Here is a 17,618-nt window from a genome sequence, read left to right as displayed (position 1 = left end):
GATGACTCTTTGATAAAAAACAATTCTCACAATAAAAAGATGAACAATCCAATCCTTTAAACAAAGAAGGAAATAATTTTTTAAGATAAGGGAAACTAGGATGCCCTAGTCTAAAATGCCATAGCATTATTTGTTCTCTAACAGGAATAGAACGAAAACTACTCAAACCTTGAGCCTTTTTATTACTTGAAACATCATCTTCAAAATAGTAGAGATCATCTATCATCTTAGCATTGCCAGTCGTCTTCCCCAAGCTCTGGTCCTGAAATTCACAATAGGATTCAAAAAAGATAACACGACAATTAGAGTCTTTAGACAATTTACTAACTGATAAAAGGTTACAAGCAAGCTTTGGGACATGAAGGACAGACTTAAGATCAATAATTTTCGAAAGTTTTACCAAACCTTTGCCTGCAATAGGAGAATAAGAACCATCGGCTATTCTGATTTTTTCAGAGCCAGAACAGGGTGAATAAGTTTGAAATAAATGAGAAAAACTTATATGGTCAGAAGCCTCTGAATCAATGATCCATGGGGTAACACTGGAATTTGAACGACAAGATAAGGCCTTCGGGTTGTTACCTGTTTGAGCAAGAGAAGCATTAGGAGTACCAGATGAGGAATTGAATTTCAGCAATTTTAGAAGATAATCCATCTGTTCTTTGCTGAAGGGAAGTGCCTCGGCTTCATGAGCTGATGGGGCTCGGTTGAATCTGCCTTCCTGCTTACTCTTCCAATTCGCTGATTTACCATGAATTTTCCAACAGGTTTCACGGGTATGGTGAGGCTTGTTGCAGTGGTCACACCAAAGGCGGGGCTTTTCATTATGTTTCCTGCCAATATTCGCTTCAGATGCGACCAAGGCAGAGGTCTCAACAGCACCATTTGATAACTTTTTTCCAAGCATGACCAGCCTGCGACTTTCCTCTCTTCGAACCTCGGAGAAGACTTCACCGATTAAAGGCAAGGGTTGTCGTCCAATTATTCTGCCTCTCACTTCATCAAACTCGACATTGAGTCCAATGAGAAACTTGAAGATGCGGTTGTCTTCCACCTTCTTTTTGTAATGGTTGCAGTCTTCAGGCGATTTCCACTCATAATCGCTGAACAAATCAAGGTCCTGCCACAAACATTTCAGAGAGTTGAAATATTTTGTAACACTATTATCTCCTTGACGGATCTCTCCGAGTTTCAACATTAGTTCATAGACTTGAGACTGATTTCCCAGGTCTGAATACATCTGGTTGACATTGTCCCAGAGTTCTTTTGCTGTGTGGTAACACATATAATTAGAACTGATGTCCTCCTCCATTGAATTTACCAACCAGGTCATCACCATCGAATTCTCTCCAGGTAGAGTAGGATGGATCTTCAGGTTTTAGGTAGCCGATTTTGCCTCTGCCTTGGATATACATCCGCACGGACTGGGACCAGCGAAAGAAGTTTTCACCATTTAGCCGAATTGTGGTAATCTGGACCGAGTGTGTCTGAGAGTTTTGGACTTGGGACTCAAAGGTCTTGGTTTTGGACTCAGGTATGTCATCAGACATGGTGATTAGGGTTGTTTGGAAGAGATAAAAAAAAAAAAGAGACGGCTAGGGGTTTTTTTTCTAGAAGAATCGGTAAGATGCTCTGATACCAAATAGGCGATTTCAAGATTGAAAGGAATCTGTATTTTGCCTTACTTTGAATGGTTTACAATGCTTTAGTTAAATAGGAAGTACAAGGGGCTAAAAAAAAGGAAACTACAAGCTGACTACAGGCTATAACAGCAAACTATAGGCTGTAATTACAAGCTGTATACTAACAGAAGCTACAGGCTGTACACTAATAGAAGCTACAGGTTGTACACTAAAATATCCCCTAAAATCTGGTCATTGACTATCTATATTTACACGCCTATCATATCCCCTAAAATCTGGTCTTATTAAAACCGAATATCTCTTTTTCAACAGTGGGTCATGCCCAAATCTTCGAGAGGGTGTATTGAGGCTTGGAGAGGTTGTATAGTGGGGCCCCAAGTCTGGGATGTTTGGAGGGTTGTTACGCCTTTGTGTGTTTGGTGGTGTGTTTGGCTCGAGAGGAACAAGAGATCTTTCGAAGGATAGGAGAATCCTATTTCTATGTTTAAGTTCTCTATTATTTCTACTATTTTTTGTTGGGTTGTAGGGAGATATTATAGTTCTTTAGAGGAGATGGTTGATTTTTTGGGTTTCTTGAATGTCTAGAGGCCCTATTTGGCCTTGTGTAGTTCTCTTGGGATGCTCCCCCCTTTTGAGTGCTTTTATACAATTTTACTTATCAAAAAAAGAAAAAAAAAAAAAGAAAAGAAAAAGAGAAAGAAAAGCTCTAGCCACATATAATCTATTATCGAGAAAGGTATTATGAGATTAGGGACCGGATTCTGCTCCATAAAATCAGTACATCTGATCAAGATCCCAGGTGATCCCGTTGGTTTTGTAACTTTGCACCTTGGACAGTTTGATCATGATCGCTTTGATTTTCAATAAGTCAAGTCGTCAGCTGCGGGCTAAGAAAAAGAAGGCTCCTAGTCCAGACTAGGGCTAGTGGTTTGGAAAAGATGGACGAAGACTCGGGCGAAGCCATAAGAGTGGACCCACCGTGTGCTCATATGACGGAGGATATATTGTATTCAACGTGATCCCTGAAAGAGAAATTTGAGGTTTGGATCCTTCACCATTTATAATAGCTATTCCTGATTATTTCGTGTCAAATTCTCTGTACTCTACTGCCAGGCTAAGGGCAAGCATGAGTACTGATTTACCTAACTGTGCCCCCTTAAGCCTGTTCTTAATGATGTTAAGCAGCTCCTGAGGAGAAGATCGGAAATAGAAGGTAATGCGCGTACCCCCCCTTAAAGAAGTAGAACGATGGTAAGAAAGAACGACTGTGGCTCTGTGGGCTTTGCTGTTCTATGCTGGTCCTATTGTTTATATTTCTACACTAAGGCGGTCTTCTCCCTCAGTGTATGAAATTTAGTTATTTTATTGTTAGTTCTTATCATCATCCTTGCCTTAATCCCATATGAAGGGGGTCGGCGACATAAATTCTCTTTCTGCAATCCTTCTTATTACATGTCATTTCGCCTACTATATTTAGCTTTTTAAAATCATTTTTAATAACCTCCATGTTATTCTTGGTCGCCCTCTCCGTCTCTTACCATCTATTACAACCAGTCTCCCTCGCTTGACTGGTGCGTCTCTTGGTCTCCGATGTAGGTTTCCAAACCATCCAGGTCTATTCTCTAATTTTCTCACTAATTTGAGCCATCCCTAATTTTTCTCTCACACTTTCATTAGTGACCCTATCTCTTCTAGTCACTCCACTCATCCATCTTAGCATTCTTATTTCAGCTACATGAAAGCGTTGCTCTTGTTTCATTTTTTGCGCCCATCTTAGTTGATTTCTCTAATTTCATCTTCTTCTCTTTATTGTTATATTCTCATTTCAGCATCCACATTTCGGTTACATTCACTTTATGATGATGTAAATTATTAGCTGACCAATGTCTATGCCATAAAGCTTTTCTAACCTTGTAACTATTTTATAGAATTTGTCTTTTCAATTGGGGGAAGTATGGTTGTCAAAGGCACCCCCCAGGCGCGCCTGACCTTCAAGGCGCAGCAACTGCACCTCTTCCAGGCAAGGCGGTCTGTAGAAGGTGCGCCGAGCGCAAGGCATGCGCCTTTCACACCTAATTGTGGTTGAACTAAATAATGTATTACCTTGCTGTATACCATTCTTTCAACAAATCAGCTAGCCTAATTGTGGTCAAACTATATAATATATAACAAATCAGCTTGCCTGATTGTGGTTGAACTAAATAATATATTACCTTGATGAATACCATTCTTTCAACAAATCAGCTAGCCTGATTGTTGTCAAACTAAATAATATATAACTAATATATTACCTTAATGAATACCATTCTTTCAATAACTCAACTGGCCTAATTGTGATGGAACTAAATAATTTATTACCTTAATGAATACCATTCCTTCAACAAATCAGTCCACCTAATTTTTTTTGAATTAAATAATATATTACCTTATTGAATACCATTTCTTCAACAAATCAGCTCATGAGCGCAAGGCGCGCGCCCTTTTGCGCCTGATTTTGGTCGAACTAAATAATATATTACCTAAATTAATAAATCAGTTGATAAAAGGTATGAAGTGGAAGTGTTTTTATTTTTATTTTTATTTTTAACATAAATGTGGTGATTCCATTGAAAGATGTTAAACAATTAGTACAATGGATAAAGAGAGGGCATTCCCTCCCTGTGCATCAAAGCAAATAGAGAATGACCACTTCCGATAAATTTGGAAGCCTATAAAAACTAGAAAAGCAATAATCCTTAGACTAAGCGTGCGCGCGCGCGCACACACACACACCATCTTCTTGTATTATTCTCTACACTTAAATTAATTTTCTTGTACTCTTCTTTTCTACACTTACATTAACTTTCTTGTTTCTTACAATTCAACAATGCAAATTAGGACTGACCCTGATGAGAGACTGGGCATGGCTTGGTATGCAATGAATTGCATCAGAGATGTTTACCACGAAACTCAACAATCTTGAAAGGAATTGTTATTTCTCAAAACTCAGTCAGCTATCCAAGATATACTTTTATTAATTTTGACTTATAAAAAAAAAAAAAATACTTTTATTAAATTTTAATTTCCTTCACTTTAAAAAAAAAAAAAAAAAAAAAAAATCTCCAATATTTCAAAATTTTAATTATGCAGAATCTGTTCGGGGAAGCTTGATTAGATGTGGGTGTCTGCGGTCAGGGTAGATAATGAGGGTCAATATTATTTTAGGGTTTCCTGCTAAGGCTGCTAGGTAGTTAGGTATATATATTTTATTTGCTGAATTTTTTCTGTATACCATTGCTGTGTTGAGAAATTACTTTTCATATTTTTTAGGTTTCATGCTGTTTATTGTATCCTTGAAATTTTGATAGACGCATAAACGCATGTTGAATTAATTGAAGCAAACCACATATTAGTGGTTAAGATTTATTTATAGAGCTTGATTATTGTAAGTTAAAGGAATTCCTGTTAGATGTGGGGGTCTGCGCTCAGGGTGGATGACGAGGGACAATATTATTTTAGGGTTTCCTGCTATGTAGTTGGGTATTTTATTTATTTATCTATTTATTTCCCTGATTTTTTTCTGTACACCATTGCTGTGTTGAGAAATTACTTTTCATATTTTTTAGGTTTCATGCTGTTTATTGTATCCTTGAAATTTTGATAGAAGCATTATCACATGTTGAATTAATTGAAGCAAACCACATATTCTGTTTTTCTTTGATTTTATTGTACTTAAGGAAATGCAACTCACTACAAATATGATTTTGCGTCTGCAGTTTGTTCCCCAACGTTGATTCTGCTTCCTTTTTAATTTTTATATCTGATGGCAAATACTCTATTTGGCTTGGCTAATTTCTGACATTCATCTTTGAACAGACTCGATTCTTTTTCCTGATGTACCCATTGCACTCCGCTTGTCTAGCCATCTTCTGCTTGGTGTGGTGAGGATATATTCTAGAAAGGTGAATTACCTTTTCGATGATTGCAGTGAGGCTTTGCTCAAGGTTAAGCAAGCTTTTCGCTCAACTACTGTTGATTTACCACCTGAAGAATCTACTGCACCGTATCACTCCATCACCTTGCCAGAGACTTTTGATCTAGATGATTTTGAGCTGCCAGACAATGACATTTTTCAGGGGTTTGTGCCAATTCTACTGAATGATCTAATTTAAATTTAGAAGCAAATCTAAACGCTGTTATACATCATGGTTTGGAGATACAATGTGCAAAATGGTGATAGGAATTGATGATATAATGGTCCAGCAGACTCTCTTAATGCATCCTCAATAATTTACTTTTGAAGTGTTCAACCTTTATTTGATTTTGATCGCTGCCTTCACTACTGAACTTTCCCAGATATTTATCTTATAGGACAGACTATCCAAAAAACTGCTGGATGGTAGTTATCATCTGGTCAAGTTGATTATATCAGTTAAAAGTTTTTAGTTCCATTAGGACCATTACATAATTCTGTTAATACTGAATTCTTGCTAAGATGTCTGGTAGGAGAACTTAATATTCTATTCGGTAAGAATTAACTGTTTTCTCCCGTTTGGTTTAACGTCTTTTACTGACTGTATATGTTGCAGTAATTATGTTGATCACCATGTCAGTGCAAGGGAGCAGATTACTCTCCAAGATACCATGGAGGGTGTTGTTTACTCCACATCCCAGTTTGGACTGGATGGTCAGTATTTACTTTTGCATGACATGGCTTGATTGTAATTTGGAGTGGTTAGCAACATGTCTGATGGTTATGTATCTTTAATATCTTTTTTTTAGAGCGCTTTGGCGATGGTGACACCTCTGGTTTGGACCTTGATGAGGTAATATCCTCATTACCACCGTCGTCATTTTTCCAATATTTTATATAATGAACAATAAATTGAACTGAGTTTTAGCTGGCATGTCAGGTCAATTTGATTACCAGGATGTGTTGACAATGGTGGAGGTGTATTCTTTATTGATTACTTTTTTTTTTAAAGATTATATTTATTATATATCTCTTTGGTTCCCATGATGCAAAAATTGGATCCTGGTATGGCCTAGTTTTCTGGTTTGAGAGAGAGAGGGAGAGGGAAAGATGTGAGGAAAACTATAGTTCCCTTTCATGTCACATGCAATAGTGGCTCATCCTCACATGTTCAAACTAACTTTGGGATTCACATGGGCCCATTTTGGGCCACAGTTAAGAGCAACCGAGTTCTAACATTTTAACAATTTGGCATTACTGGAATATTATATGAATTATGGTCAAAAGATATCCCATTAGTATGGTTTTTCACATTCTCAAACAACCACTGGAAGTCGATATACATGGAGGCGGAAACTCATATTGATCAAGGCTATTATGATAACTACAGAAGTTAGTTTACTTGGCCTTGAAGTGGGATATAGACTTGGGGCAGTAGATATGTGGATGAATGATAAAAGACTAACTTTAATCACTGCACGATTAATTTCTCAAATTTCTATGGAGGGAACAATGCTTTTTGTTTTTGGTAATGTGGAGCTGTTCCAATTAGGTGCCACTTTGGACTCGTACTATTCCTGATTGTTTAATGTAATCGATTTTTAATGTAAATAATTTTTAAAGTACTTCTAAAGTTTACATATTATTTTATTGATTAATTCTGACAGCTAGATTTTTTGTAATGTTTGAGGTTCATCCTAACTTGAAGAGTAAAATGCAATATTCTCAATTTGCTTAATGCTTCATGACTTGTTGGAAAATATTTAAAACTGATTAAATTTTTTTTTTTTTACCACATGTACAGTGAAATTGCAGTCATCACAAATGACCTTAGCAGGCTGAAAAAAATAAAAAATAAGAAAGAAAGAAAAGGGAAAAATGACCCGGGCAGGGAGCCTACCTTGAACTCATCTCTGTTGATTAAAAAATAACTTATTGTTATGTTTTTTTAGTTTTTTAGTTGGGTTTTATCAGTTCGCATGGTTTTTGATATTGATGGGCTTTCCATTTTCTATTAAATTTCCTGAACTGTCAAATTTACTACTAGCATTGAGAAAGCCAATTTTTTAGCTTTTATGCTGTTTGACCAAATCAGTTAGTTTTTTAAATTTTGAGCCAACTTCCAAAACTGCCATAATCAGACAGAACTCCTGTTTGACGCAAATTTTGCTCATGTATTATGTTAAATGGGATAACAACTTGTGTATTTTATTTTGTTTATGGTTCTTTGCGAGCTTGTGGGTAATTGTTTTGCTGAATCCTTTTCTGTCTAGAAGTTGTAAGCTTATAGTCGACTGTGGCCCGTCGGCAATCCCATATCCCCCTAAATTTCATAAAAAATTTGGAGTTATTTTTTGTGATTGTATGTCAGATCAGTAAATACTGTGAAGGAAAATTAATACTTCGAAATTGTTTAAAATATCTTTTGAAAGTCCATTGAAATCCTGGATTTAAGACTCACCTATTTTGTGAGAAAATTTTCCGTAATTTGATTTGGGAATCAATATAGACTTTTTTACTCTTGATCTCTAGTCTGTGACATAGATATGGGCGCTTATTTGATTTTTTTTACTGGTTCATTGAGATTGGGGGCAAGCTGATTACTGTGAAAAGTTAATCCATCTTTTCAAGAAAAATACTGGTTCCCTTAAACATCTTGTATTTCAATTGGATCATTTTTCTTGATTGGAATCAAATGGTTAAATCACCAAATCAAGTTAAAGCACCTGCTGTGTAGTGGTTGTAAATAATTTATTTGGGGTTTTGTTTATTGATGAAATCTGACATCCCTTCCTTCAAGGGGAGGACTACCATTGCCCCCACTTGCACAATGTTTTTACCACCACTTCACTTACATACTGTTTTAAAGAGGGCCATTTCAGTTATTGAATGATTTTAAGAAAAAGTCTCCACCTTCATCATGCCGTGTCTCCTCCCTCTCATCTCCAGATCAATACTTCTTGTCATGGACCATTAGGCAGGCACAGCTTTCAATTTGTGTGCGTGCATGTGTGTTTATGAGTTTGTGTGAATCACAATGACAAGTTTCCCAATCTTAATCTGAATCATAGGTGGTTAAAGCATAAACTCTTTTTTTCCCAATGAAAACTTATAGACACCATAAACAGGTGTGAGCATGTTTCACGAGCCTTCCTTAAAAGCCACTAGTGAAGCTATGATTGCATTACTCAGAGGCTCATTATTGGTGAAAGATTAAGGTGCTGTTTGATAAAACTAAATATTAAGTACTGAAAGTTTTAAGTGATAGTTGTAAATTGTGATTTAAAATATATATATATATATATATATATATATATATATTGAAATTTAAGTGTTCGGCAGTCATTGATAAGTGAGGCCACTGATACTTAAAATTCTATCCCATTTTAGGTGGCACTTATTTTTTAAGTGATATTCAAATTGCGTTATCAAACACACTTAATTGGATAAGCACTTAATCCATGCAAAATTAAGTGCTGAATTAAGTTTGTGAACTAAGGTCCAATGAATCAAAAGTTTATTCTGGTTGCCATTGTTGAGACTGAATGCAACAGCTAGCAGTAGGAAAAGAGTTCCCCTCCATGATTACTAGAATTCACACACAGAGAGAGGGAAAAGGGTGGCCGACTTGATTTCTGGGGGTCATAGTTTCTTGTTACAAGGAGCAAGCTAGCAAAGTTGGTAGTCATTGTTGTTACTCTACAAAGAGGTCTTGGGTTCAATTATGGGGAGTACCATAATTATTCATTAAATTTTCTTATCAAAAAATAGTTTCTTGTTAAAAAGTGAAAAAGATAGAAAAGTGAAAAGACAAAAATAACCACCCCACGAAGGAGGACAACTCAGAAACTAATTGTACCTATTGTCTAGAAAAATTCGGTACTCATCTATCCTCCCCTTGGGAGGCAAGGAGGTTGGGTTTTTTCCTCTTTTTTATTTTTATTTTTATAAATTGGAAATATAATTAAACATATGAAGACACCCTATATAAGGCCCTTTAGACCAAATTTGTCTTTTTCAATATAATATGATATGACAACATGACACAATGACCTATCTACCACATAAAAGAAAACTCTTTCCCCCTTTTCCAATACGACATAATAATATTTATTGTGTTATGCACATATTAATCATGAATTGACTAGCCTAGTACTTTCTTGTATATAACTATAGGAGTATTAATATTTTATCATTATTGTTTTGATTGCAAACAGGAACTATTTCTGGAGAACGTTGCAGCAGCTGCTTCTGGACATGCAGGAGATATGTTGGGTTCAGGGTATCCTCTTTTATTTATGGCATTACTATCTGCTTATTCTGTGCCACTTTCCCTTTGAAAGAATAATACTCTTAAATTGTTGCTTCTTGTTTTTCAGAATTTTGAAAGTAATTTTGTTCACTTTATTAAGTTACTTGCAACCGACAGTTGGATATGCTACAACTTCTGACTTCATTAATCTCTTCTAATTCCAGAGCTGATCCTCAGGCATCTGACCAACCAATGAGTCCTTTAAAACAAGATGAAAACTGTGAAGGGATGAATGATAACTCAGAGCCGATGCAAGCTTCAGGCAGTGTAGATCAGGTTAATTTTGTATTTTGAAATAAAAAAATGACTGACGTATAAAGTTTTTTTTTTTTTTTTTGGGGGGGGGGGGGGGGGGGGTGGCGGCGGCGGCGGTTGGGTTATGGTTCATTTTATCCTTTTTTTTTTTTCATAATTGGTTTTGTATAAAAAAAGAAAAAGAAATATATGCAGGTGCACAGAGGGCATACCCTCAGTAAACATTACTGGAAAGAATAAAAAATAGACATGGAAGCAGTTCCAGTAAAATAAAGAAAATAAGGGAGTGGAAAATTATATAATGTCTCCAAGTGAGACATTATAAACATCAAGGACTTCTAGCAAAATTTTCCTAGCCACCTCTGATTTTATCCTTTTTCTTAATGGATATTTGCCAAGTTTTACCCTTGTTATTTAGTTACTAACTTGATTTAATGAATATTGTTTTCCTTGTGAGCAGATTGAAATTCCTACTGAAAATTATGCTCAGGCTCCATGTACTCCTGGATTACTGGAAGAACCAAACTTGTCTAACATTCAAGAGGCTTCAGCATATGATGATCATCTGGAATCAGAAGATCATAATATGACAGAATTTGCAGCTAAAGAGAATTTGGAAAGTGCGACCAGTAAAGTAGATTTTTCTAATGGAAATAAAAATGCAGTGGATGAGTCTCATAGTCATATGAATCCTGAATTTGTTCTTCTAATGCCTGCTGAGGAGAATGGATGCCTTTCGGATGGCCAGGAGGTTGGACAACTAAACCTACCAGAAGATTTTCCACCTACTTCTGTGAACATTGAGCACGTATCATCAGAGGATCCCCAGTCAGCGTTGTTATCATCGTCCATTATAGATAGAGTCATTTCTCCAGTATCAGAATTTTCAGATAAGATCATTCCTGTGACTGATGCTGCAAACAGGGTGCAGGATTTACAGAATGGAGTTGCTAACAGCAATGATTCTGTCATTCATTCTATTGATGGGGCCCATCTAGACTGTTTGGAACCCCAAGGAGTTAGGTTGGGTGAAATTGAAGCATCTCCATGTCCCTCTGATGAAGCCCATGTTATGATGGACTCTTGTAGTAACCCTGGTTCTGGAAATGAGAACAGTATGGAGAAGTCGAGTTTAATTAGCACCTGCCAGCCAGTACCAGAAGAAGTTATGCTAGAGACTGATCAAGCACTACTTAGACCAGCTGTTTCTAAAAACCTGGAGGTTGCAGGAAATGTGGAAAAATCAAGCCCTCATAGCAATATTGTGGTAGTAGATACTGAATCCTCCAGTCGACATAATATTGAGGACTTTGGAACTCAGGCTTGTCAGGGGCAAAAGGATTTTGAAAATTTTAGTCCTAATGTTCATGAAGAAATGGCATTTACTCACATGCATGTTCTTCAGCCCTGCAATTCACATTTGAACCAATTGGATTTGTCTCCTGGAGGTATTAATCCAGTTGTTATTGACTTACCATCTGAAGAAGTTGGGCTGAGCTCAGTAGAGACATCTGGAAGGAAGGAGGCAAACCATATTTCAGAAGCTTCCAATGAGGTGCAAGGTTTGTTTACAAGCTTGTGTAAATATTTGACCCAGAGATATAGGTATACTCTCTACCTCAATCTGTGAATTTAACGTGTCCTTATTTTCCAGGTGAAGGGAGTCATGCAACTGATGTTATAAAACCAGTCTTAGAGGGAAACAACATAGCAAAACCTGGTTCAAATGAACACATTCAGGCAGATTTTAGTATACTAGATAATCAAGTGGACGTGACTTCAAGAGATACTCAATTAGAAAATTTAGATAGTTCTGAAGTTTCTGAACTGCCTGCACCTGAGAAGTTGCTCTCTGTACCAGAAGGGTTTGCTGATCTACCGAATAATTTTTTTCCGGAGTCTACGCCACATGAAGCATTCTCAATGGGGGATGATGGATCCAAAAGCATTTCAGGAAAAAAACGCAGTTTCACTGAAAGTACACTGACTATGCAGAGTCTAAATTCAGTTAAATCTTTTGGGTTGGACCTCTCCAAAAGAACTGGGGAATCTATTCCTGATGATGATGATTTATTATCTTCCATTTTAGGTATCCAACTGTTTCTTTTTTGTGCTTTATGGAAGGGGTGCAATGGAACAAGGATACTTCAATAAGGGAGTTACATTCATGTAGTATCCATACTAGATTCCGATACTCCTTGAATACTCATGGTTACACGTTGGATACTTCCTAAATGCACCTATGATTTGTTTTGTTTTGTTTTGTTTTTTTTTTTTTTTTTTTTTTTTTGTATATATATTGGACACATTTTTTATACTTCTTAGATACTCTCTGACACATTTTAGACATTAACATGCAGCTCTCGTAGTATAACTGGTATAATTATCAGGAAGAGCGTTACAAGGTTTCAACAGCTGAGATATAATAAGAAATATTATAAGAGTATTTGGTAGATTTACAAAAATACTTGTTTGTTATGTTCTTTTATAAGCGAATTTTAGTCTTAATGAATGCTCTGAAATGACAAACAATTATATTTTAAAAAATTTATACATAATTACATATATTCATTATTTATTATTTTAAATATATACATAAAATACATATATATATATATTTTTTATACAGATGTAAATATTTCACGCCTTCGCCATGTTCATATCCTTTTTTTTTTTTTTTTCTATTTTCTTTTAAGAATTTATCGTATTGTCGTATTTGTGTAGTGTTGTATCCCTCTTGTATCATCCATGCTTCATAGTGTGTGTGCATGCCATCATGTTCCCAAAACTAACTAGTAGATCTTTGGCTTGTAAGGTTATGTTTTCACTATTACGTCTTTTCGACTGAATTTTATTTATCATTGCTACAGTTGGAAGAAAATCTTCAGCTTTGAAAGTGAAGTTCACTCCTCCACCTGAGAATGAGATAACTTCTATGAAACGCCCTCGGTCTGCACCCCGTGTTAGTGCTTCTAAGAGGAAGGTGCTTTTGGATGATAACATGGTTTTGCATGGCGAGTATGTTCTATTATCTTCTATTGTTGCATTATTTAGGTTCCTAAGTTTTTTCTAGCTTTACTCTTTTAGTTTATGTGTTTCTGTTGTAAATGATGTTTTATATTTTCCTTTATTTCTCTCTTCTTTTTTCTTCTTTTTAAAAAAGAAAAAGAAAAAAAGAATTGCATCTATCCTACTATCTGTGTAACACACCTTGCTGATCCTAGTTAGTGCTTGCTTTTTCTTTTTTATTTTATTATTTATTTTTTCCATTTAACAGTAGTTACAGTAGATTGCTTAAAATTCGTACATGTGGGAAATCTCTGGTCCTCAATGTCCATTTCATCTGCATCAACTGATTTTAGTTTCAACTATGTAAATAGCTCTGGTTTTGTTGTGTACTTGTCTTGATTGATTTCTTATACTAATATTTATGCTCTGTGTTATGTTCTGAAAATCACAAGATTAGCAGAGTAGCATCTGGTGGAATCAGTTTTTTTTTCCCCCTTTAGTGTCCATAAACTACTTTTTCATAGCACAGTTAATCAGAACTTGGTTGATTTTGTGTTGAAATAGGCTAACAAAATTGCCCTTTTTGGCTCCCAAGTACAATACGACAACAATTGACAAGTACTGAAGACATACGCCGCGTACGAAAGAAAGCTCCTTGCACTCGCCCTGAAATTTGGATGATTCGGAAACAGTTACTGGAAGATGAAATTTTCAGAGAATCCATATTTATCGGTGAGTTCATGTTGCTGAAAACTCAGCATTTCTGTGGATTTTGTTTTTTTTTTCCTTCCAGTTTTCCCCTCGTAATTGAAGCATTGTACTCAATTATTGATGCCATTGGACTCTGATTTATGGTTTGGCAGCTTATTACAATTTTAAATGTTCCTGTACAATTATTATGTTCTATATGAAGAGGATCACTAACAGAAATTGATTCTCTTTCATGGCCATGAAATTTTCTTTGAATATTTATATATATTCTCCGATCAAACCATGCTTGTAGTATTTCTTGCTTGTACACTTTGTTCGGATGTCTCAAGCCTAACCTTTTTGCATGTATGCTGCTTGCTTACTTATGCCATAACGATTTTAGCTCCACTCAACCCGTTATGTATTGGAGATCTTTCTTAAATTGTGGGAATAACTTTTGCGCAGGTTGTGAAATTATATAACACACTCTTTAAATGCCAGGTCATTTATTAGATTATAATTTTACATGACACTTCTGCTCGTGTTCTTGTAAGTCATCTGAGTTGATTTATTGTTTCTTTTTCAGGTTCTTCAACTGATTTGGAATCCTTGCACAGTCAAACATATGATCTGAGTGAAATACGGGTCTCACAAAATGATGAAAATAATACTTCTTTGGAAGCAGCTAATGATGCAGCATTCTCCACGGGGCTGAAAGTCACCGAAGAAACTGGAATGGAAGGGAGTACTGAACCTATGGTAGGCAGAAATGATGGGGAAGCAGTACCTGCTGAGCCTTCTGTGCTGATTCTGGACCAGCAGGGTCTGGAGCATGTTGTAAGTTCCCAGGATTGTGATACTCAAGTGCAGGTGAAGGCTGTCAGTGCTCTACCCGATCCCAGGAGTTCACAATATGAAGTTTTAGGGGAGAGAGATGAAATGGAAATTGATGGGGGGAGTGTCTCTGTTGCTGATGTGGTAGATCCTGTTTTTGGTGATAAATTTGACATGCCAGCTGGCTCTACGGTGCAGCTTGCTTCCCTGGACATAAACAGTGGTGCAGATGTTTCTCTGCAATTGCATGCAGCAGGTGTGTCACCTGATGAGATGCTGGATATGCAGCATGTTGAGATGGATACTTTCATAGTGGATAGCAGCAATAGGAATGGACCCGACGCCATTGTAGATGCAGAAAAACATGATGACAATGTTGCTGTACTTGGAACTGAATCTAGCGTTAGAAATCAGTTTTTGTTGGAAGAAGCTGATGGTTGTGCTTCAGTTGACATTCCTGCAATAATTCATACGGATTGTTCCATGCATAACAATAGTGCTGATCCTTCTCTCGCGATTTCATCTCCCCAGACTGACGGGTGCCATAATCAGTTTGTTGTAACTGTTGACCATGACGTACAGGAAATCTCCAAGCAAGGGCTTGTAAATGAGAATGAAGTTCTTGCTGCAGAACTGGACAATGATGACAAGAACCCTATTGCTAATGGTAACTGTGGTGAAGTACCTAAAATAGATTCTGCATATACGTCAGAACTAATTGAAGATGTGAAAAATGCTTCCTTAAATGATGGCGAATCAGGCTGTCAACCAGCTGATTCACAGAGTAGAATGGATGCAGAAATTAGTGCGATTGATCATACTGCCAACGAAGATCGTGGTGTAAGTTGCAAAATTTGATTTTCTCGCTTTCTGGTGATTATCTGCTTTGTCATTGTGGATATGTTTTTGTTATCCTTTCATGCGAATTATTTGATCTTTTTCTCCTGACAATTGTATAAGACTACCACATTTAAGCTGTTAAGGAATGGGCTAACAATGTATATCATCAGTCTCTCACATCTTCCCTAACACATCACCCCGTCTTGCACATGGAGAGGCAAACAAACAGACTAAACAGAAACAAGGTGCAAAGTTGCACAAACAACTGGGGAAAGCGATGTAGAAGTGGAAACTTGAATCTAAGATCTCTGTAATCCCTGAAAAAACTGTTAGGGTACCAATGCTTTGATTAGAGTTGTGCAAGGCCTGTGATTACATTTGGGGGCCGGGGTGGGGGTGGGGAATAGGATATAGTTACTCCCCCCCCCCCCCCCCCCCCCCAAAAAAAATTTTTTTTTTTTTTTTTCAGCTCTAGACTCTAGAATGTTTTGAAGTTTGAAGCGTGCCACTAAATTATCTTCGTATTCATCATGTGATGGCTATGAACATAATGTCCATGCTCTTTTTGCTGGCGTGCATTGGGCTATCGCTCTCTACTGCTAAACTGTTGGGGTATTGAAAGGGGTCTGTGCCAGCAAAAGGGTCCATCAGGTTTCACAAGATGGTCATTTCTCGTATGTGATGTTGGTGGAAGGTTGGTGCTCCTATGTATTCTGTGATGACACCCCCCTTAGACGCTTGTCTATAATACATCATTCACTTATCTGAGAATATTGGGTAATTTAAGTGCAAGTACTAAGACATTTTGCAATAGTCTATTTGTTCCTTGGGGTTCTGTCATTATCAGTTGCTTAACTCTTGTTCTGAACTCCATGTCGTGTATGTCTTGTGTGTTCTTTTGAATACTTTTTTCTCTTCTAGAAGTTTGACCAATGGACTTGGGTGTCTGGTCAACAATATACATTATAGTTTTCATGACGATTTCTTTTTTTTTTTTTTTTCAAAAGTGTATGTTACACGAAGAAGTGGTGTGTTGAGTATTCATACATTTCTTCAATACAATTACGAGACATTATTGTGAGGCTGTGTTTCTGTTTCTGCATGTTCTCTCGGATGAAAAAGTTATAGTTAGAAATTGGGGTATATTGCTATATGATGGTGTCTTGCTTTTCTAATTTAAGTAGTGAATCTGCAAAAAGGCAGGTTTTTGTAATGATGTAGCAAATTTCAAAATCTTGTAAATTTCCTTTAATGGTTTAAAGTTGCTTTGGCATTATTGTTTTCCTTTTAAAATAGAAATAGGAAGCTCCCTTTCCCAATAACCCCCTCAATCTCCACATGTTGAATGTCTAAATGCACATTTTGGCTTCATGGTGCAGGATTTTGATTACGCAATCGATGGACATGATACAGGTTGCTTCTCTTTCAGTTTCACCTTCTCCATTATTTATTTATGTTTTTGTATCCTAGATGTTTTTTGCCGTTTTGCCTATATTGAAACCTTGGAAAGAAAATCAATTCATGAGATTGTTTGCTAAATGAATTATAAGCAGTAAAATTTTCAATGTCTCTATAAGACTTGAGATAAATGGAAATCTCTGTGGTGGCTTTAAGAATAATTAGATGTCCTTGAACTCAATTTTAGTTTTTTTTTCCCCCGCTTAAAATTTTTTGAAAATAAATTGTACTGGGCAGTTGTAAGGCTGCCTTTATCGTGAATAACATTTTCTGTTATTTATATATATTTGTTTAGATTTCCTGTGCTTGATGTGTCATTTTCTCTGGGTTTTCAGGGTTTCTGAATGTAGATGACGATGAAGTGGCTGAAGAAGATGACAATTATATGAGTAGTGCCATAGAAACCCGCTTTCTTGAGAACAGTGGATGGTCTTCCCGCACCAGGTGTGTATTTTTCACTCAGTTTGATTTTGAAAGGGTGCTCCATTGCTATTTTCCTTGCTGAGAAGACTAAACAAGGTCATCTCAATACTGTTTTGTGCATGACTTAGTTGCAATTAGCTGGTGTTTGCTGTAGTGTGTTAAGAAACCATTGATGAATCATGAATGTTGACCTGATCAAATG

The 17,618-nt window shown here is 36.5% G+C and overlaps 1 protein-coding gene across 3 annotated transcripts in view; it reads left to right on the top strand.

Annotated features, from left to right (window-relative positions):
- LOC132311654 (sister chromatid cohesion 1 protein 4-like) overlaps positions 1-17,618 on the top strand; it is a 31,220-nt gene that overhangs the window by 11,547 nt on the left and 2,055 nt on the right. For all 3 annotated transcript variants that reach the window (XM_059809668.1, XM_059809667.1, XM_059809666.1), the window contains exons 3-14: positions 5,499-5,760; positions 6,212-6,309; positions 6,405-6,448; positions 9,813-9,877; positions 10,072-10,183; positions 10,623-11,724; positions 11,817-12,251; positions 13,033-13,180; positions 13,767-13,903; positions 14,448-15,535; positions 16,915-16,948; positions 17,329-17,437. In XM_059809668.1, the coding sequence (XP_059665651.1) occupies positions 5,499-5,760; positions 6,212-6,309; positions 6,405-6,448; positions 9,813-9,877; positions 10,072-10,183; positions 10,623-11,724; positions 11,817-12,251; positions 13,033-13,180; positions 13,767-13,903; positions 14,448-15,535; positions 16,915-16,948; positions 17,329-17,437 (3,634 nt within the window). The remainder of the gene's footprint in view (positions 1-5,498; positions 5,761-6,211; positions 6,310-6,404; positions 6,449-9,812; positions 9,878-10,071; positions 10,184-10,622; positions 11,725-11,816; positions 12,252-13,032; positions 13,181-13,766; positions 13,904-14,447; positions 15,536-16,914; positions 16,949-17,328; positions 17,438-17,618) is intronic.

Source organism: Cornus florida, unplaced genomic scaffold (assembly GCF_030987335.1).
Source record: "Cornus florida cultivar Cherokee Brave unplaced genomic scaffold, ASM3098733v1 CherokeeBrave_3.0.0_Hap2_Chr06, whole genome shotgun sequence".
NCBI classification, from domain to species: domain Eukaryota; kingdom Viridiplantae; phylum Streptophyta; class Magnoliopsida; order Cornales; family Cornaceae; genus Cornus; species Cornus florida.
The sequence above is the reverse complement of the archived record's forward strand: the minus strand, read 5'-3'. Positions and strand labels throughout refer to the sequence as shown.